This window comes from Durio zibethinus, chromosome 17 (assembly GCF_047325235.1).
Source record: "Durio zibethinus cultivar Kanyao isolate XHJ-2024 chromosome 17, ASM4732523v1, whole genome shotgun sequence".
NCBI classification, from domain to species: Eukaryota; Viridiplantae; Streptophyta; class Magnoliopsida; order Malvales; family Malvaceae; genus Durio; species Durio zibethinus.
In genome coordinates this window covers 25,098,955-25,119,146 of record NC_143178.1, presented here as the reverse complement: position 1 = coordinate 25,119,146, position 20,192 = coordinate 25,098,955, and the positions used below count along the sequence as shown (strand labels likewise).

General features: G+C 33.4%; 4 protein-coding genes across 4 annotated transcripts; all 4 read left to right on the top strand.

Annotated features, from left to right (window-relative positions):
• The first annotated feature begins 407 nt into the window (after positions 1–407).
• On the top strand, positions 408–2,472 carry LOC111290050 (peroxisomal membrane protein 11B-like). The gene is made up of 2 exons (XM_089746764.1): positions 408–1,333; positions 1,970–2,472. Exon 1 carries the CDS (start codon positions 542–544, stop codon positions 1,220–1,222), a length of 681 nt encoding a protein of 226 aa, XP_089602890.1. The 5' UTR covers positions 408–541; the 3' UTR covers positions 1,223–1,333; positions 1,970–2,472.
• Positions 2,473–2,613: 141 nt separating this feature from the next.
• Positions 2,614–3,460, top strand: LOC149514165 (uncharacterized). Its single transcript, XM_089746765.1, has 2 exons — positions 2,614–3,037; positions 3,119–3,460. The coding sequence occupies exons 1-2, from the start codon at positions 2,738–2,740 to the stop codon at positions 3,308–3,310; spliced, it is 492 nt and encodes a 163-aa protein (XP_089602891.1). The 5' UTR covers positions 2,614–2,737; the 3' UTR covers positions 3,311–3,460.
• Positions 3,461–4,396: 936 nt separating this feature from the next.
• Positions 4,397–5,559, top strand: TIP5;1 (tonoplast intrinsic protein 5;1). Its single transcript, XM_022881446.2, has 2 exons — positions 4,397–4,642; positions 5,030–5,559. The coding sequence occupies exons 1-2, from the start codon at positions 4,400–4,402 to the stop codon at positions 5,405–5,407; spliced, it is 621 nt and encodes a 206-aa protein (XP_022737181.2). The 5' UTR covers positions 4,397–4,399; the 3' UTR covers positions 5,408–5,559.
• Positions 5,560–6,213: 654 nt separating this feature from the next.
• Positions 6,214–14,869, top strand: LOC111285789 (structural maintenance of chromosomes protein 2-1-like). Its single transcript, XM_022875402.2, has 21 exons — positions 6,214–6,469; positions 6,602–6,953; positions 7,112–7,792; positions 7,979–8,122; positions 8,226–8,516; positions 8,609–8,794; positions 8,870–9,034; positions 9,151–9,210; positions 9,441–9,503; positions 9,696–9,787; positions 10,161–10,257; positions 10,625–10,741; positions 10,871–11,089; positions 11,523–11,663; positions 11,734–11,901; positions 11,981–12,165; positions 12,313–12,406; positions 12,482–12,570; positions 12,730–12,955; positions 13,590–13,664; positions 14,383–14,869. The coding sequence occupies exons 2-21, from the start codon at positions 6,636–6,638 to the stop codon at positions 14,500–14,502; spliced, it is 3,531 nt and encodes a 1,176-aa protein (XP_022731137.2). The 5' UTR covers positions 6,214–6,469; positions 6,602–6,635; the 3' UTR covers positions 14,503–14,869.
• Positions 14,870–20,192: the final 5,323 nt, after the last annotated feature.

Below are 20,192 nucleotides of genomic sequence, written 5' to 3'. Positions count from 1 at the left end.
TGTCAGACTGCGTCTTCAAGGTTTGCAAAGCATTTCTAATGATCTTGTAAATAGAGATTTATTTACTGCTTGGGGCCTAAACAATCTAATGTTGGTATAGTCTGATCGCTGCTGGCAGTTTATTGTACATTGTAGCAGTATTTGACAGCTTTCTTTGGGTAATACAAATAGCTTATCTACATATATATATATATATGTATGTATGTATGTAAGTATGCACATATTATCATTAATGATAAAGTACTGATAGATAAGAAGTGGTCATATATGAAGAAGAAATTTGTCCACATGGCAGTCCAATTGCTGATGATGAAGGCTTCCCTTGAAAACTCATGTTGGAAAATATATAATAAGACAGAAAAAACTACTGGCTGTAAGGAGCTAAACCACAAAGCACTCCCTCACAGAATTATCCCCAAAACCAGATTTCTGTGGCTCTCCTTTAATTTTTAATGGATATCCAAAACATGTCAAGAAATCAAATGAGCTCTCCCGTAAGTTCATAATCAACAACAACCAAATCTTTAACCTTACTTCAACAATGAATGACAGAGTAGACAAGCTGGTCATCTTTCTAGCAAAGAGAGATGGCATTGACAAGCTTGTCAAGACTTTCCAATATATCACCAAGCTTGTTCACTGGCAAGTGGAAACCACTCACCCAGAAATTGCAAAGAGGTTCAAGCAATGGGAGGTTGCCTCGGGTCTTAGCAGAAAAGCCTTTAGAACTGGCAGGTTCCTTACTGGTTTCAATGCTTTGAGAAGAAACCCTGGTTCCAGTCCAACTTTCAAGTTCCTAGCTGTTCTTGCTAATGCAGGAGAGATGGTCTATTTCTTTTTTGACCACTTTCTATGGCTATCAAGAATTGGGACTTTAGATGCGAAGTTGGCAAGGAGGATGAGCTTCATATCCGCATTTGGTGAGTCTTTTGGTTATATTTTCTTCATTGTTTCAGATTTCATTATCATGAAAGAGGGGCTAGAGGCAGAGAAGAAGCTCATTGCTTTAACAGAAGAAGATTCAAAAGATGCAAAAGAGAAGATACGGAAGATAATAGCTGATAGGGTGATGAGGTTGATGGCAGTGGCAGCAAATATTGCTGATTTAATTATTGCAATTGCAGATATCGAACCCAACCCATTCTGCAACCATGCTGTGACTCTTGGAATCAGTGGCCTGGTCTCTGCATGGGCTGGTTGGTACAGAAATTGGCCCTCATAAAAGAATATTTATAAGGAAAATTGATGAACAAAGTCTTATTCAATATTCGATGGACACTCTTTCCAAATCTTGCAGTAACTATCTCCAAAATAGTGAGGATTTCACGCTGAGGTATCGATTTTGCAAATATGTTTGTTTTGTTCTATACTAGGATAGGAGAGAACAAGAGTTTTTAGCTATTCCTTTTTCTTTGCTCCAATTTCCTTGCTGTATTTCCTGCATAGTTTCACGTGAAATTAATGAAGCAAGGAATAAGAACAAAAGGGCTAAGTATGAATGATATCTTCAGTGATATTTGCCAACCAACATAGGGATTTAGAGAAAATTTTCTCTCAAATTGCCTAGTGAATATCTTCAAAGGGGTGAACAAGACTTTATCCATCATTTACTTCCCTCCAAACTCGTATGTTTCCTTTATTAGTAAAAATATAAGTAAATCAACGATGAAAACTTGAATTGAAACCTTCTTTAATATAAAAATGAAACTATAATGTGATAGTTACTTATACATCAAACACAAATGATGAAATTATGATCAGATTGTTTGAGCTTCCTAAGAGATGAATTAGCTAATGTTTGCAAGAATGAGAATTTATTATTTATTCAAAAATTAGTTTTGTTTTTTTTTTCGGATTGTAAAATATAAATCTAAAATCTAACATGTTACATAATCTACATTAAATTACTAATGTGATTTTTTTAATCCACGTCAAACTGCTGACACGTCATTTTTTAATCATGTGGCAGCCGCAGACTTTTTTTTCTTCTTATTTCTTCTTTATTTCTCCCTCAAACCCTACCCCCAACCTCCAAAACTCAGAAGCCGCTACCGTCCTCCGCCCCCCAACCAAGCCCTCCCGTCTCGACCCCTAGTCAAGACCAACGAACGACAGCCGGACCCGTTTCCGTGCATGGTGCACTGCTGCATGCACTGGTGTGCCTTATGCCAGGTGCATATATAGATGAAGGGACGTATATCAGATAACTTCGTCATGCCAATGGCTATTGTCAACCCTCCACCTGTTCAAGAGATGAGCTTTGCAAGTGAAAACCAGGATTCAACATCACTCTCTGGCTCTGAAAGTAGCGCCAACCTGGAGATGCAGCCTTTGTATGATCCGCCATTCTTCGTGCAAAAGGGCACCAAGAAAAAATAATTGTTCCAATAATGGTCTGTCTTTCTTCTCAAAGTACCAAAAGCCTGAAACTTATGATACCTACGGGCCTACTCCCTATTATTATTATTATTACTATATCCGTAGTCTGCGCGTATCTTTTCCCCACCATTTCAATCTTTCTATTATTCTCTGGTTTTCCAATAATTTTGCTTCAAAATTCAAATAAAAATTAAAAAATTGTCTCTTTTTAAGTCAAATGAAGCAAAGGTAAACAGTGCCAGTCAAAGTTAGCTCAAAGTTCAAAGCCTTTTCTGCTACCAACTTCCCACTCTCTTATTACAGAAAAAGCAATTTCTTTTTGTTTGTGTGCTTTTTCCCTCAAATTTTAGTTCAGTGAATGGAGAGACAACGTTCATATAATGGAAGAAGAAATAGAGAGGAAAGAGCCAAAAATTTTTCGCAATGCAGACTCCAGCGTGCTTCATCTCTGCCTCCGGTTGCAAGAGCTCCAGCTCCTCCTGCAGATGAGCTGAAACTAGCAGCAATAGCTATCGATTTGAAAGTTCAGCTGAGATCTGCTGACATGCCATCGGCAATGCAAGAGCGAGCTATCCGGCGAGCCAGAGCTCTAATTGACGCCAACCCAGATAAAAACATACGACCTAATCCTACGCAGCTCGCTATGTGCCTTAAGAAGGTACCCAAAACGTTGCCTCTTTGGTTCTTAAAGCTTTTGTTTTTTCTGTTTACCATGGAGGTTTGAAAAAATATGACACAGGAATTCGATACATTGTATGGACCGGCATGGCATTGCATTGTGGGGAAGAGTTTTGGGTCGTTTGTAACGCACGCGAGTGGAGGATTCTTGTATTTCTCAGTTGACAAGCTCTGTTTTCTTCTCTTCAAGACGGAGGTACATCCGGTTGTTAAACCTCATACATCGCTTAGATTAAAAATCAGTAATGCCTAATGTTTTCGGTAGAGAAAGAAAATTCAAATTTTCTTCCAGTTTGATCTTTGATTTCATTGTAAAAAGAAAAAAAAAAAAAGGATGTTTTACTTTATGTGGCTTCCCCAACTCCTCAAGAATTTTGTCTTATTCAGCATTTTACTACAGCATTTCAAGCATTTTGATTCGATGATTCTATCTCTTACTTTAAAGATTAAATTTTTAATTGTTTCATTTTTAATAAAAATACTTTTAAAATTTAGTTAGGCTGTTTAAGTCACCTATAATTATTGTATTATAACTAATTAATCACGATTATAATTATATAAATTTTATATACTAATTTTTTTATAACATTGGACAATTATAGTATTATAAAAAAAAATATTATGGGTGAAATGTACTCATTTAAATTTAACCTAGATACACTTATTTAAATTATATTATCATTAAAATAAAAATATTTTAAAATTATAATTAAAAAAATAGTTATTTACTTTTATAATAATATCTTGGACCGAACCGGGCCTAAACCAAGACAAAAGCCCACAAACCTAACAGGTAACCCAACCCGTATTACTAAAAAACTGTCGTTATGGACATCAAATGTACAACGGGTTATTTCCACGGATGTTTTTCAGACGTACATCAAATTAGATTCGACGTAACGGTATAAACCGCCATATACCCAGAAAATCGCAACCCAGCGCCTCCACGTGGCTAGTGGGCGGTTAATTTTTGAACTTCAAGCACCACGAAAAGTTGCGACCTTTTTTGCTTGTTATAAACTTCCCTTGCCTTTCTTGTTCTCTTCTTTGTAAAGATTCAAAAGCAAACCAATCCAAAAGTCTAATTTCTACTCATAAACTATCTTTTCCACCACAAAAATGGCTCCTGCATCGTTCACTGCCCGTTTCCACCAATCTGTTACTCCCAATTCCCTCAGAGCATATCTTGCTGAGTTCATTTCCACATTCTTCTATGTGTTTGCCGTTGTTGGTTCTGCCATGGCTTCACGTTGGTGCTTTTAATTGTTTCTTTTACTTTTCTGGGGTTTTTCCAAAACGTTATAAAACATGATTGCCAACTTGTTTTTTACCAGGGAAATTGATGTCAGACTCGGCAACAGATCCGTCTAGCCTGGTGTTAGTTGCCATTGCAAATACCTTTGCGCTGTCCTCGTCTGTTTACATTGCAGCAAATGTCTCTGGTGGGCATGTGAACCCTGCCGTCACCTTTGGCTTGGCAGTTGGAGGCCATATTAGTGTCACAACGGCATTGTTTTACTGGGTTTCTCAAATGTTGGCCTCTGTCATGGCTTGCCTTTTCTTGAAGGTCACTACTGTTTCGCAGGTAAGAAACGACTTTGTTTCATCTGTTGCAGATATACTTCAATTTATGAAGGTTAAAGAAAGTGTTTCTAGTTACTACTAACATTTATGCATTTTTATCATGATCATAACTTCATTTACGAGCACAGGTTATTCTCTTGTTCTGTTTTTCATTACCCATTTGCAGTAAGAAAACTGCAATACAAATGTACAATTTTGTTTAATTTATTTAACACTATGTTTGGTGGGAGAGAAAGGGAATGAATATATATAGGGAAGTTTTTTATGATATTTGGTACAGATAAATAAATCAAATTCAAAGGTTAGTGCTAAAGGTTTTTGGCAGGTCAGATACTTCTGACTATGAGAGAAAGAAAATTTTATGTAATGTTGCCTGTAATTTTTGCAGCATGTCCCAACTTATACAATTGCAAATGAAATGACTGGATTCGGAGCATCCATGTTGGAAGGTGTGCTTGTATTCGCTTTGGTGTACACTGTTTATGCTGCTGGTGATCCTAGAACCGGTCCACTGGGGACCATTGGACCCTTGGTTATTGGATTGATGGCAGGAGCAATGGTCCTAGCCGCAGGGCCATTCTCAGGAGGGTCAATGAACCCTGCATTGGCCTTTGGGTCTGCTGTCATTGCTGGTCGCTTAAAGAACCAAGCAGTTTACTGGGTTGGACCCCTGATTGGTGCTGGAGTTGCTGGACTTCTCTATGACAATGTTGTGTTCGCCGGTCAAGCGTCAGGAAGAGGGAATTCAGAGGGAACTGGTGTTTAACTGTTTTGCTCCTGTACTAAATTTGTTTTGTTGTTTCTACGTTAGCACGTGTAATTCGTTTTAAGATTTAGTAGTAGGGAGACTAACAGGACTTCCGATTGCTACTAACTAATTAATTTAGTATTATGTTGACAGATTAACAGATTCACATTGTTCTTTTTTTTTTTTCAACGTGTTTTTGAATTAGTAATGCCGACACCTTTATTTTGCTGGTTGTACGGACGTAATGGACCTCATTTTGAAATTTGTCAAGAAAGGTCCTGTAAATGTGTGGTGGGATGGAATCTACCGAGTAAGATTTGTTAATTTTAAATATGATATAATAAAATATAAAAATAATATGAACACGATATATAAAAATAATATAATTTAAAATTTTAATAAAAATTATAAATAAATTTAATAAAATTAAATAAATAAATATTTTATATTTTTATATTAATAAAAATTATGATATATAATTTTTATATAAAATAAAATATAAATATATAAATAATTAATATTTTATATAATAAAAATACATAAAGAACCAAATTTACTATCAGATTTGTGCCAGCATTTAATACGACCCACGACTCCTCCATCGCGGCATCGCCATTAGACTCAACTGCCCAACGCTTACGCCTTACTGTTGGACTGTAAATTGTAAACACAAACTAATAACTAGGCCCAATGCTTAGGCCTTAGGATGGGACATGTTTTGGGCCCAAAGCATTGACCAGAAGGACCTATGAGTTCCTAGCCCCCAAGATTTCAAAAATAATTCGAACATCCATTTCCCGCTCTTGGGTTTTTCCTTTTTCATCATCACCGCCAGTAGCGTCTCTCAAAACGCTCTGATTTTCAGACTTCCAAAAAACAGAAAAACCTCCAAAATTCTTACATTTTTGGGATCCACGGTTTCGACCTCCGACACCGTTTCCTGTTATCTGAGTCCGGTGACTCCAAACTCACCAAACCCTCCTTTTAATTCACTCACTCGCTTTTCCTCTAAATTGCTAGCTTCTAATCTCTCACCCAACGCCTCAATAGCTCCAAACGAAACTCTATTTGGAAGCCAAGGTAAAGCTAATTGCACTCTCTAAAGTTACTTTTTTTCCACAATTCCGTGCGATTTCTCTCCATTTCTAGGGTTTTCTCTATTCGGCAATTAAGGTAAAGCTAATTGTACCGTTGGTTCTTTCAAATTCTAAGATTTTTCTTCTCTGAGTTCTGCTATTAAAGCGCGATGTACATCAAGGAGATATGTTTGGAAGGGTTTAAATCCTATGCCACGAGGACGGTGGTCCCTGGTTTCGATCCCTTCTTCAATGCCATAACGGGTTTAAACGGGTCGGGCAAATCGAACATTCTGGACTCGATTTGCTTTGTTTTAGGAATCACCAATTTGCAACAAGTTCGCGCTGCCAACCTCCAAGAGCTCGTTTACAAGCAAGGCCAAGCTGGAATTACCAAGGCCACAGTGTCCATTATCTTCGATAATTCTGATAGATCCCGGAGTCCACTCGGTTACGAGGACCACTCAGAGATCACTGTAACTCGACAAGTATGTGATAAATAATTGTCTTTTTTCTTTATTTCAGTTATGATTTTGTTTCAATTTGAATTATTGTTGCAAAATGTCATGTTTTGTTTAATTTTAATTTATGTTCTTTCTTGGAACACTATCTTTTTAAATTGAAAATGTATTTGAAACCTCTGCAGATTGTGGTTGGTGGAAGGAACAAATATTTGATCAATGGAAAACTCGCACAGCCGAGTCAAGTACAGAACCTTTTCCATTCGGTTCAACTTAATGTTAACAATCCTCATTTCCTCATAATGCAAGGTCGGATTACCAAGGTTTTAAACATGAAACCACCCGAGATTTTATCTATGCTTGAAGAGGCTGCCGGGACAAGAATGTACGAAACAAAGAAAGAGTTTGCATTGAAAACACTTGAGAAGAAACAGAGTAAGGTTGACGAGATTAATAAGCTTCTTGATCAGGAAATACTGCCTGCTTTGGATAAGTTAAGAAAAGAACGAACACAGTATATGCAATGGGCTAATGGGAATGCTGAGCTGGATAAACTTAAAAGGTTTTGTGTTGCTTACGAGTATGTTCAAGCAGAGAGGATTAGAGATAGTGCTGTTGGTGAAGTAGAAAGAGTGAAGGCAAAGATTACCGAAATTGACAATGATGCAGAAAAGACAAAGGTGGAAATTCAGGATATGGAGACAAACATATCGAAGTTGACTGCTGAAAAAGAAGCTACTATGGGTGGGGAAGTCAAGACTTTGTCAGATGAAGTAGATTCACTATCTAAAAATCTTGTGCAGGAAGTGTCTGTGCTGAATAGTAAAGAGGATACTCTCAAGGGCGAGAAAGAGAATGCTGAGAAGGTTATTGGTTTATTGCCTCAAGCTCTGCTATTTCTTTAGCATCAGCTCAAGCATTTTATTTATATGCTACACAGAATATGCTTATCTTCTCTTTGGTTTTTTTCATATTTATCCTCCTCTGCTTTCTAGTCTTTTGCTCTTCCTATTGTCATGTAGAAGATTTAGATTTCACATTTGGTATTCCAGATTATTCATAATATTGAAGATTTGAGGCAGTCTATAGAAGAGAAGGCGATTGCAGTGCAAAAGTCTGAAGAAGGAGCAACCGAGCTGAAGAAGAGAGCTGAGGATCTTTCTAAGAGTTTGGAAGAGCAAGAAAAGGAATACCAGGTAAACACTGGCATATTTCATTCTGTTAATCGTAAACATTATATTTCTTGCATTCATTTGTAAACCAAGTGTTTTGAGGAAGTTTCAGTGATTAACGTGGCAGGCTGTCCTAGCTGGCAAGAGCAGTGGCAATGAGGAGAAATGCCTAGAGGATCAACTAGGTGATGCAAAGGTTGCTGTTGGGGCTGCTGAAACAGAATTGAAACAGCTGAAAACAAAAATTAGCCATTGCAAAAAGGAGCTGGGAGAGAAAACACGTCAATTAATGTCAAAGCGTGAAGAAGCAGTTGATGTGGAGAATGAGCTTAATTCTAGGAAAAAAGGTGTGGAAAAAGTTAAAATCGAATTGGAATCTCTCCCGTACAAAGAAGGCCAGATGGAAGCATTGCAAAAGGTTCCAGTTCTCTCCCTTCTATGTTTCTTGTCCAATGTGGACTCTACGAATTTTCTTTTGCTAAATCATTTTTAACAGACAAACTTTTCTAGGGTCGTGCATCCGAGTTGGAACTAATCCAAAAGTTGAAAGATGGAGTACGGGATCTTTCAGCACAGTTAGCAAATGTTCAGTTCACTTATCGTGATCCTGTGAAAAACTTTGATAGGTCAAAGGTGAAAGGAGTGGTTGCAAAACTAATAAAAGTGAAGGATAGCTCGACAATGACAGCCTTAGAGGTTGGCAAGATCTAAAGGATGTTATTTGTAGCCCACCGTCATATTTATATGGTAACGCTTTAAATCAATTTGCAGGTTACTGCAGGTGGAAAGCTATTTAATGTGGTTGTTGACAGTGAAAATACTGGAAAGCAACTACTTCAAAATAGTGATCTACGAAGAAGAGTAACAATTATACCTTTAAACAAAATCCAACCTAATACTGTTCCCCCAAGGGCTCAGCAGGCTGCTATCAGATTGGTTAGTTGTTGCATTTGCTTTTATTCTTTTTTTTTTTTTAAATCTATTATTATTGTTGTTTATTTTGTTGAATCCCTGTCCTTTTCTGAGTTTTGATTTCATCATTATACTTATAGTTTGGCAAGGAGAATGCAAAGCTAGCAATTTCATTGGTTGGTTATGATGAGGAATTAGAGGTATGCTTTTATTAGGCTATTCTATTATCTTAAACCTCATGCAGCATGATGCCTGTTGGCGATGTCAGGTGTATGCCTATTTGCTATCTGTTTGGGGAGATTATAGTCATAGAAGTTAGATATGAGTTCAGCTATATACCTTTGAACCTCTTGAGGCAGTCAGAATTCAAATATTGGTAATTTTTATTTATTTGCTGCTGTCTTTTTCTAAAAGTTTTGAATGATTGCAGAGGGCTATGGAATATGTATTTGGTGCTACTTTTGTTTGTAAAACTACTGATGCTGCAAAGGAGGTATGTCCATCTGAATGCATTCATCTGTGCGTTCTTTGACAAATGTGAAACACTTCACTGTTCTCTTCTTTTTCTTCTTTTGGCTGCAGCTCATGCCAAAAATTTGCCTTTATCTTCTGCCACCTGCAAACTGCATGTACCATAAATTCATGTATGGTTTACTTTCTTTTCAACTTGACAAATGTTTTATAGGTTGCTTTTAATCGGGAAATTCGCACTCCTAGTGTCACCCTTGAAGGTGATATATTTCAACCTAGTGGTCTTTTGACTGGTGGAAGCCGCAGGTAAACCACTATGCTATTAGCATTCCACAGTTGTTTATTCTCACAGATTCTAGGTGATATATTTCAATCTAGTGGTTGTTTGACCGGTGGAAGCCGCTGGTAAATCACTATGCTATTGGCATTCCACAGATGTTCATTCTCATAGATTGTATTTGTTTTATCCTTCCTTCTTCTTCTTCGAACATTAGGTTTTATTTAGCTTTGGGATGGGGTTGGTGGGAAGCAATTTTTTTTTGCTCTTGGTCTCTTAAACAAATTTAACAGAGTGATTATTTTTCTCCTTATAACTTGTATCTTTCTCAAACAAATGGTTCTCGAGTAGCTTTTTTTTTTTTTTTTAGAGATGTTTGAAAATTGCTATCTTTTTCCACAGGGGTGGTGGTGATCTGCTAAGGCAACTTCATGATTTGGCAGAGGCTGAATCAAAACTTGCAGTGCATCAGAAAAGGTTATGTGAAATTGAAGCCAAGGTAATCATTTAGCATCCTCTTCTCTTTCCCAAATATGATTGTGAGGGCTAAATGAGAAAATTTGTTTATTGAATGAAATATTTTTTGTTTCTGGTACATTAATGGTGCATTATGTGTCCGTCAGATTCAAGCATGAGTTATCTAAATTGTTCTTGATGTATGGATATAGTCACTGCTATCTCAGTTAAATCTGATTTTAATTTTAATAAGAAAATATTTCATTTTTGTGTTTGCATACATAATAATTCTATTATGTGAGCAATAATTTTTGTTTTTGCATTATTTTGTGAAAAGCCAGGCGCATGCAATAAATCAATTTTCCACTGTTTTCCATTTTTTATTTGTCTTCACTCTTCTGGTCTTGTAGATTGCGGACCTTCTGCCTCTTCAGAAAAACTTCATGGACCTTAAAGCACAGTTAGAACTTAAAATGCATGACCTTTCCTTGTTTCAGAACAGGGCAGAGAAAAATGAGCATCATAAGGTTTTGCACTTACTTTTTGATTTTGTATTTAACCAATCAATTTAGCTCATTTAAGTTATCATGCTGCCTCTTTTGGCACTAAAATATTCTGTTTGATTTCCCATTTTTCTTATTTTTGGATGCAACTAGCTTGCAGAAATGGTAAAGAGCATTGAGCAAGAACTTGAACTAGCAAAATCAGCTGTTAAAGAAAAGCAGATTTTGTATGAAAAGCATGTTAGTAAAGTTTCGGAACTTGAGAAATCAATTAAGGATCATGATAATAATAGAGAGGGCAGACTTAAGGACTTGGAGAGAAAGATTAAGGATACAAAAGGTCAAATGAAGTCAGCTTTAAAGGATCTCAAGGTAAATTCTGATATTGTTTTTGGTAATGCCTTTAACGATTTTGAGGAAACAAAGAGTAAAGTTATTTGAACTTATTATGCAATGTTGCTATATTTTAGCTTCGTATCTGAGATAGAAAGAGGTATGGTGAATTGTGTTTGTAGATATTTTTGGATTCTAGTTAATGTGGTTACAGTTATTGACACTACCAACTTTCTTTTCTCAATTTCCAGTGATCATTTATTTCTAGTACCCGAAATCTCCCCCCCCCCCCCCTTTTTTTTGGTTGTGTGTGGATTTTGAAGGCCCAAAGTACACCTTAGTGTACTTTTTGTGATTGATAAATGTTTTTCCTCTGTAAGGCTTCAATTTTTTGGTTTACTTTTGTATCGAGAGGTAGAAAAAATTTATTTGGCTCATTCATTTCTTGGGACTTGCAATTGCATAATTTTAGGGCCATGAAAATGAAAGAGAGAGACTTGTTATGGAAAGGGAAGCAGTCATACAAGAACAATCATCTTTAGAGAGCCAATTGGCTACTTTGAGAACACAAATTACCAATCTCAATTTCGAAGTAGATGAACAAGTGGCCAAGGTAAAGGCGGATTTCCTGTCTTGTTTAATTCTACGGTATAAGATTCATTTCCTCATGCTCCGTGGCGCAGGTTGATTCCCTAAAAATAAATCGTGACAAATTGCAATCTGAGTTAGATTCTTTTCGTTTAAAGATGAAGAAGTGTGATTCCCAAATTAGCACCATTCTTAAGGAGCAGCAAAAACTTCAGAATAAGCTTAGTGACATAAAGCTTGAGAGGAAAAAGTTGGAAAATGAGGTAATTTTATTTATTCAGCTGTGTAGGACATCCTATAACTTGAGGCAGTGAAATATAACTTTTAATTTTGTCTTTTTAGGTCAAGCAAATGGAGATGGAGCAGAAAGATTGCTCCACAAAAGTAGACAAACTGATTGAGAAGCATGCCTGGATTGCTACTGAAAGGCAACTTTTTGGCAGAGGTGGGACAGATTATGATTTTACATCCCGTAATCCTCGTAAAGCAAGGGAAGAACTTGACAAGCTTCAAGCTGAACAATCAAGGTATGCAGAGTTAAATAAATTCTTTTCGCAAATATTTCACATTCATATGGTCAAGAACATTGTCATGCTTATCATCGATTAACATGAGAGGTGATTGCTCACTTGGTTTGATTTGATTTTCTTTTTTGGGCTCCTCTTCTCCTGAAGCCTTGAAAAAAGGGTGAATAAGAAAGTGATGGCAATGTTCGAGAAAGCAGAAGATGAGTATAATGATTTGATGTCCAAGAAAAACACTGTGGAGGTTGGCTACTCTCAATCTGTCTTAACATTTTTTTTTGCGTTTGACTCTTCCTTATCCTGTAGTTTCTCTGCCTAGAATGACAAGTCTAAAATTAAGAAGACAATTGAAGAGCTAGATGAGAAGAAAAAAGAAACACTGAAGGTCACTTGGGTCAAAGTTAACAAGTAAGCATTGCTTTACGTTATGTTCTTTGGTTTTTCTGCATTTTACTTGGTATTTCAATCTCATTTTTTAGATGTTAGTTCCATCTCTACAATCGTATTTTTGGTTTTGAGGTTTCTAAAGTTGATTTTGCTGGGTCTTCGTCATGCACTTTTCTTCAGTGACTTTGGGTCCATCTTTTCTACCCTGTTGCCGGGAACCATGGCAAAGCTAGAACCACCAGAAGGTTGCAGCTTCTTAGATGGTCTTGAGGTCCGTGTTGCATTTGGAGGTGTATGGAAACAGTCCCTGTCTGAACTAAGTGGAGGTCAAAGGTCTCTACTTGCACTTTCTCTAATCTTGGCTCTGCTGCTGTTTAAGCCTGCTCCTCTTTATATACTTGATGAGGTATGCTTGTTTCTTTCTTCCCAATTGGCTCAACTGCCCATACAACCATCTGCCTGCATCCCAAATCAGTAGATTTCCTTGTTTGATTTTCTTTTCAGGCCAGAAAGGTTCATTGTTTGATGAAAGTGAATCCATTGACGTACTTGAATTTGATTGCTTCTTATATATATAGTTTAAAAGTTATAATTTTTCTGTTCCTACTTTTAATTGATCTTGCTGAGATTTCGAAGTGGCATCTACATAATTAACCCTCTATAAATCTGTAGAAGGTTTTTGGTCATTATGCTATACTTTAGATACTTACAAATAGCATGGTAATAGCGTGAAGCAAGAGAATAGGCAATCGTGGCCTGATATTGAAAGATTGTTTAGACAAAAATCTGGATTTCAAAGTAATTTCTAAATATTTTATGTTTGATCAAAGGATCTTAATTATTGAATGTTTATAAATCTAAAGACACTTGCAAATATGCAAACTTGCATGCACAATCATGGTATTCTTCCAGGCCTGAGTTTTCTTCGAAATTATACTTGTGGTTTTACTTTTTCATGTTGTACTTTTATTGTTTTGAGTAAATTATTTTCATGAAGTGACAGTCAAAGTAATTAACTTCTTATGAGATGATTGCAACAGGTTGATGCAGCTCTCGACCTAAGCCACACTCAGAATATAGGGAGAATGATTAAAGCTCACTTTCCACACTCTCAGGTTTGATGATTCTTTGTTATTTCCCCATCCCTCCCTGAAAATTCCAGTTTGTGGAATCATACGTTGCACCAAAAGAATATCAATATTTTCAAGGAATGGTCTCAGGAATATTGCAGATAATATTGGAATAACTACCACATTTAAAACCGCAATGAAAACGTTATGGTTGCTTAGCCAAGGAATTAACACAGCATGTCAACACATCTGGTGCCTTCAAATATATCAACAGTTGGTTTTATTTGGTATTAACTCTGAAAAAGTTCCATTAAAACATGGGATATATTTATGTTTTAACAGTATGTTTCATTGATAATTAACTTTCTCTCTGAAAGGCAATCATTGTTCAAGGCATTGGCTGAGAGTTACTATGTTTCCCTGATGTAGTGTAGCCTTGACTGCAGAAACCTGCATAATAAATCTAGTAGCCGATAGTAATTAGATTTTAATTTATTTATCAAACTATATCAACATGGGTGCCTGATGAAAGATGCTTAGAGGTTTTCATTAGGGACCATTGGATACATAAACTTCATAAGTCAGTAGAGAGTTGCAATACAGCTCTGCAATGCATGATTTTGTGGATGTATATTATGTGCTTAGTTTGCATTGAGTTATAGAGAAGTTCAAAATATATAAATCTCGCACCAATTATCATCTATTGTGGCCTAATTTGCTATGATCTCATCTTGAATTTTGTGTTTGTGTTTGCATCTTGCAGTTTATTGTTGTTTCACTGAAAGAGGGCATGTTTAACAATGCTAATGTTCTTTTCCGGACAAAATTCGTGGATGGTGTTTCCACGGTCCAGAGGACTGTCGCGTCTAAGCCTAGCAGGTGATTGCCAATATGTCCATCCACAAATAGAACAAGTGAAACCACTTTCCAGATGGTAGTGGTGAGCACATTCCAGTTAACTCTTCAACCAATTACGACAACTGAAGCTAACAACGAAAATTCTATGAACTAGAAACCCTGTTCCGTAGTGTTCGTATGCTATGCCTTAGTTGTGTAAATTATGGAGTTAGTGTGCAGGTGAGGGGCTAGAAATCCTTGACCAGGATAGTTTCTTATATTTAAGATGCAGTACTTTGTATCTAGTGCAATTTGTAGCTTTGTAGACCACATGCTTCTCAATTCACGTTTGATTGATATATTATTGTATGGTAAATTGCTAGTGCGAAACTGATCATATTCGAGTGTGATTCTCAACTGAGCCATTGTCTTGGAGTGGGTGCAAACTGTTAAGGGTGGCTTGCATCAAGCTTTCATCGGTTTAGTCTTATTTAAGAATAGCAAAATAATTTGCATTTGGTAGGTTTTGATTGTTTGGATCCAATAAAATTAGATTTTTTTTTTTTTTAGGTTGAAAGTTGGATCGAAGGTGGGTTGAGTTTGGGTTGGAGTTGAGTTTTGAATGACATTTTATTGATACGATTATAATCTAAGTATATATAAAAAATATATTTTATTATTTATTTAATTTTATATATTATATTAATAAAATTATTATTTAATATTTTAATTTAAAATATTAATTTAGTACAAATATTATATTTGTAATTAAAATATAATTTATATTAAAAAATAATATTTTTTAAATATTATATTAAATTAATTTTGAATGTAATTTATAAATATATGAGTTGGATAAAAAATATTATTTCGATATTAGATCGGATTAAAATTAAATGTAAATATTAAATTTATTAATATAAAATATTAATGGCAACGTGCCAAAAGTTCAAATTGTTCGACCGTCTCCATCTGCAGTGAGTTTTAGCGGTCTTGATTTCTGATTTTTGTTAACGAGGGAGAAAAATTTAGCAATTGAAGATAATGGCACATGGCTCCCAGCCTCTCACTGACTTCTCCAGTTAGCTAGCCACTGCTAGATGATATTGGTAAACAATAAATCCAGTGATAACGTGACTGACAGCGGCATCTTCGATTTTATAAAAAAAAATCTAATTTGCACATAAAACATAAATTAAGCCTCACCAAATTGCTTTACTAAATTGAAAGGGAAGAGAAAAAAAAAAAAAAAAAGAAGGAAAAATTCCAAGTTGGTGGGCGTATTTTCTTTTGTTGCATTTTGTTGGAAGGCTGGAAAGTATAATAATAGTGGGCAAGTGTTTATCTATAAGGTTGGATGTGACTCAGTGAAATACCACAACCGCAATGTTCCATTTAAAAGAAACGTTGTGGAAAAATTAAAGGGTAGAGAGGGAAAAGAGAAGGAAAATGATAGAAATAACTTTACTTTTACATTTCAAAGAGGTTGATTTGTGATGAAGAATTCTTTTCAAGGTTAGAAAATATTTATTGACAACCCCATGAAATTTGGTTATAACTTACAATGATTTGAGTATTGTAACTATGCATTATGTATATATTAGAAAATTAATGTTATAATTTGATCATAGTAAGGTGTTAATCCCATTTTGCCAATTAGCCATTAAATTAAAAGGTAAATGATGACAAAATTTATGATCCTACTTATATATAAAATAATTATTTTATATAGAATTGATATTATATCGGTATTTTTTTTTAAATTCTACGCTAATTTCAAATATTATTGAATAGTAGATGTCAAATATAAAAAATTAATTTAAAATAATAAAAAAATTTTGAACTTTATTATTTATGTACTTTTATTAATCTTTAATTTGCACCAAAATAAGTATTTAATTTTTAATTTATACCTAAATAAATTTTTAACATAAACTAATTTTCCTTGAAATAATGGCTTTTTTTTTTTTGAGTGGTTAAAACCATTTACATAGGTACATTTGGATACAAATAGAAGATAATGATTTATTTAGATATAATAAAAATATATAAATTTTTTTAAAAAAAATGAAATAATTAAAAATATTTTTTAATAGGTAAATACAGATAAACTAGAAAGCAAGTTGATTTTCATTATTCTAACCCATCAGAAGAGGCATTGCAATTTGCAAGTCACCTAATTATATTTTGGACTTGTGAATTGTCGTCTAGTTTAATTAGCTTTCCAAGTCTTCTTGTGCAGGCCCCCTCATTAAATTTGGTAGGAAAATGAGAGAAAAGCTTGCTCGGGATGGGGTGGATGTTTGCGCCTACATATATTGCGGTTAATCATTCATTCCTCTACCAAGAAAATGGCTCCGAAGAAGATTTTATTACTCTTCCAGGTTCTCTTGATTCTTAGTATTCTCCTTCTAGGCTCTGCAACGGCGTCAAGGAACGTTGTAAGGACTGCCAAGACTCGTAAGCATACTGGCCTAGCTTTTTCATTAGTTCATTTTAGGCCTATAGTTTTGTTAATGGCAGGTGTTTGATTGCATGTACTAAGTTAAGTTGGTAAAATTTGATTTGAATCAAATTTGATTTGATTTTTTAAATATTATATAATATTATAAAAATTTAAAATTTAATTTAAAATTAAATTGAATCGAATTGGATTTTATTAGTTTGATTTATTAATTTTTAATTTTTTTATTATTTTAATATATTTAAATAAATTTTGATATAAAATTAAAAATTTATAATATATATAAAAATTAAAAAATATAATTCAATTCGATTTTTTTTTCACCTCTGGATCCAAAATAGAGTTTTGATTATTTTAGCCTTTTATTTTTAAAAAAAAATTTCAAAAATTAATCTATAAGTATATAAAATTGTAAAATTTGAGATTTAACTCAAACAATTCTCCCATTTTTTCACAAAATAATTTTTAACAAGGTTGAAATTCGAACTCTAACATTTTTCTAAATTTTTTAAAACCTTTCGATCTCTTACGTAAAAAGAAATATATAAGGAGTTGTAAACTAAAATTAGGTTATATATATATATATATATATAGAATTAATTGACATTTTATTAATCATTGTTGCTGATCTTACAGATGAGAAAGCTGCAAGGGAGCTCATTAATAATGATATTCCTTGGAACCACGGTTATTCTGTGCCTCCCCCGCACACATAACCTTCTTGCTGCTGAATTCATATGAATTAAGGTGTCATTTTGTGTTGGTTAAATAAAATCTGTAGTATGGAGTGAAGAAAATATGGGGAGCTTCCGCTTCCTTTCTACATTTCCGGACCCCTCTGCTTCAACATCTACCTTGTTGGTTCAGTTGCGTGTGGCATTGTAGAAATTAGATATACACCTCCAATAATCAAGCTCATCAGAAGTTTTTGTTGTTAAAATTTGTTGTGTACTATTAGATGTTGTGATCATGTTCTAAATTAGAGGTGTATAAATCTTGGTGGGAAGGTATTTTATACACCCTAATCAATTTATCATATGTTATTTTACTTAATAAAATTTTTGTAATTTATATAAAATATAATATACATAAAATTATATGTTATGATAAAATCAAATATAAATTATGATTGAAACATTAGTGAAATTGACTCCTCTTAAATAGAGAAAAAAAAAAAAGAGATGAGAAATGTAAACAAAGACTTGAATATCAGATATTATAATTATCTTTTGAATAAAAAATCTAAAAGGAACTTAAACTGTTTGATAAAAAATAAATATTTAAATTCTTTTAAAAAAGCACTTTACTTTATTTTATTTTATTTTTTTATAATAGTTACACTCCATTTTATAACAAGAAAATAAAGAAGAAAATGAAAAAAATAATTTAACGAAAATGGGTTGGTATGTACAGTCCACTTGTTTTGGAAAATATATCTCATCTTCAATTCGTAAAGGATACAATCTTGCTCTATAAATTTGATATTTTCAAGAGAATTTTGAAGGGTTTTCATATCATGATCTTAAGATTTGTTTACAAATTGTTTGATGAAAGTATAGTTAATAAAATAGAATTGAACCACTGATTAGATCAACTGAATTAGTTTTGAAATTGATTAATTAAATAATTTTATAATTAAATTGCTTTAAATCAATCAATAAATTAAATGATTTTTTATCAACTAATAAATTTAGACAAAACATAAAAAAAACCTTTCAAATATTCAAAATAATCTAATTAAGCCTTTATATTACTATTTCATCTAAATAAGCTGTTTAACTATTATTTTTTACTATCAAAGTTTTTATATTCTTATATTAATGATATGTTGGCATATTTTAAGATATGTGGATAATGATATTGCAAAAAAATTATACATATCTAAAAATAAACATTTTAAAAAAAATGATCTAATAAAAATTTTTATTAATTAATACCATAATTAAAAAAATTAAAAATATTATAATATATAAAATTAATAAAAATGATTAATTATTTGACTATGATTGAAAATAATTAATAAAAAATGCATATATGTAAAATTAATAAAAAAAAATCTACATTCATATAAAAAATATAAAAATGATTTCAATTTCCTTTGTACTAATTTTTATGTAAATATAAATATTTCCTTTTTATTAATTTTATATATAGATATTTCCTTTTTATTACATACAGGTTAATTATTATATATTAATAAATAATATTTATATTTTAATAAATATAAATAATAATTTATTAGTTATTATTTATTAAAATATAAATAATATTTATAACTATTAAAATATAAAATATGACTTTAATAAAATGTTAAATAATTTCGTTTCTAATTAGTAATTAATTGTTCTATGAATTTTGTATTTTAAATTTGTAATTTATGATATACTTTAAAATTTATAGGTTTATGATTAAATTATTAAACTATAACTTAAGTTAAAAGTTTGAATTATAAATTTTTAAAATATTTATTTTTTTATAATATTTTTGATTAAATCCAATTGAACTATTAATCCAATTATCTAAAACCTTTATTAATTTAAAATTCAGTCCGACTCCGATAATTATGGATGGAAGTAAATATTGAGATGTTGCTGCATCTGTCAAAGTGTCGGGCATAGTAACTCCTTTTCAAGTACCTTGGTCTTCCTCTTGGAGCTAGCTAAACCCAACTCTTTAGCTACTTGGCAATCTGTCATTGACAAGTGCAGAAACAGGTTAGCTTCATGGTAAGAATTTGTATTTTTCAATTGGTGGCAGGCTCACCCTCATAAAATCTGTCGTTGAAAGTCTTCCTCTATACTATATGTCTCTGCTTCAGATTCCTGCTAGTTAAAAGAATGAAATTGATAAAATACAAATGGAACTTTCTTTGGTCATGTTGCACTGAAAAGAATAAACTTCAAGTGATCAAGTGGGATGCTGTTATGTATTGGCAAGGATTTTGGGGGTCTTGTTATCATTGATCTCAAACTCAAAAACAGGTCACCCCTTAAAAAATGGATTTGGCAATGGCACAAAGTTATTTCTGGAAAAAAATGAATTCAACCCACCTCCTTACTACCTCATCGTTGTTCAAACAAATTATCTTTGATTTGGTCTCATATTTCTAATCTGTTTCAGTCTCTTGTTTCTGCAAATATTGGTTTTTCTCTTGGTTGTAGATCCAACATTAAAGTCTGGTCTGAAGAATGGAATGAAGGTGTAATACTTTTTAGTTTCTACTCATTTTTCGTACATTACTGCTTTTGCCATTAATAAGAATGGTCCTGGAA

Bases quoted from the DNA above. Each gene is read 5' to 3' on its own strand.
- LOC111290050 (XM_089746764.1), top strand. From the start codon at position 542: ATGAATGACAGAGTAGACAAGCTGGTCATCTTTCTAGCAAAGAGAGAT.
- LOC149514165 (XM_089746765.1), top strand. From the start codon at position 2,738: ATGGAGAGACAACGTTCATATAATGGAAGAAGAAATAGAGAGGAAAGA. The intron at 3,038-3,118 runs GTACCCAAAACG...AATATGACACAG, and splicing joins TCGCTATGTGCCTTAAGAAG to GAATTCGATACATTGTATGG.
- LOC111285789 (XM_022875402.2), top strand. From the start codon at position 6,636: ATGTACATCAAGGAGATATGTTTGGAAGGGTTTAAATCCTATGCCACG. The intron at 9,504-9,695 runs GTATGTCCATCT...AATGTTTTATAG, and splicing joins CTACTGATGCTGCAAAGGAG to GTTGCTTTTAATCGGGAAAT. The intron at 12,571-12,729 runs GTAAGCATTGCT...ACTTTTCTTCAG, and splicing joins ACTTGGGTCAAAGTTAACAA to TGACTTTGGGTCCATCTTTT.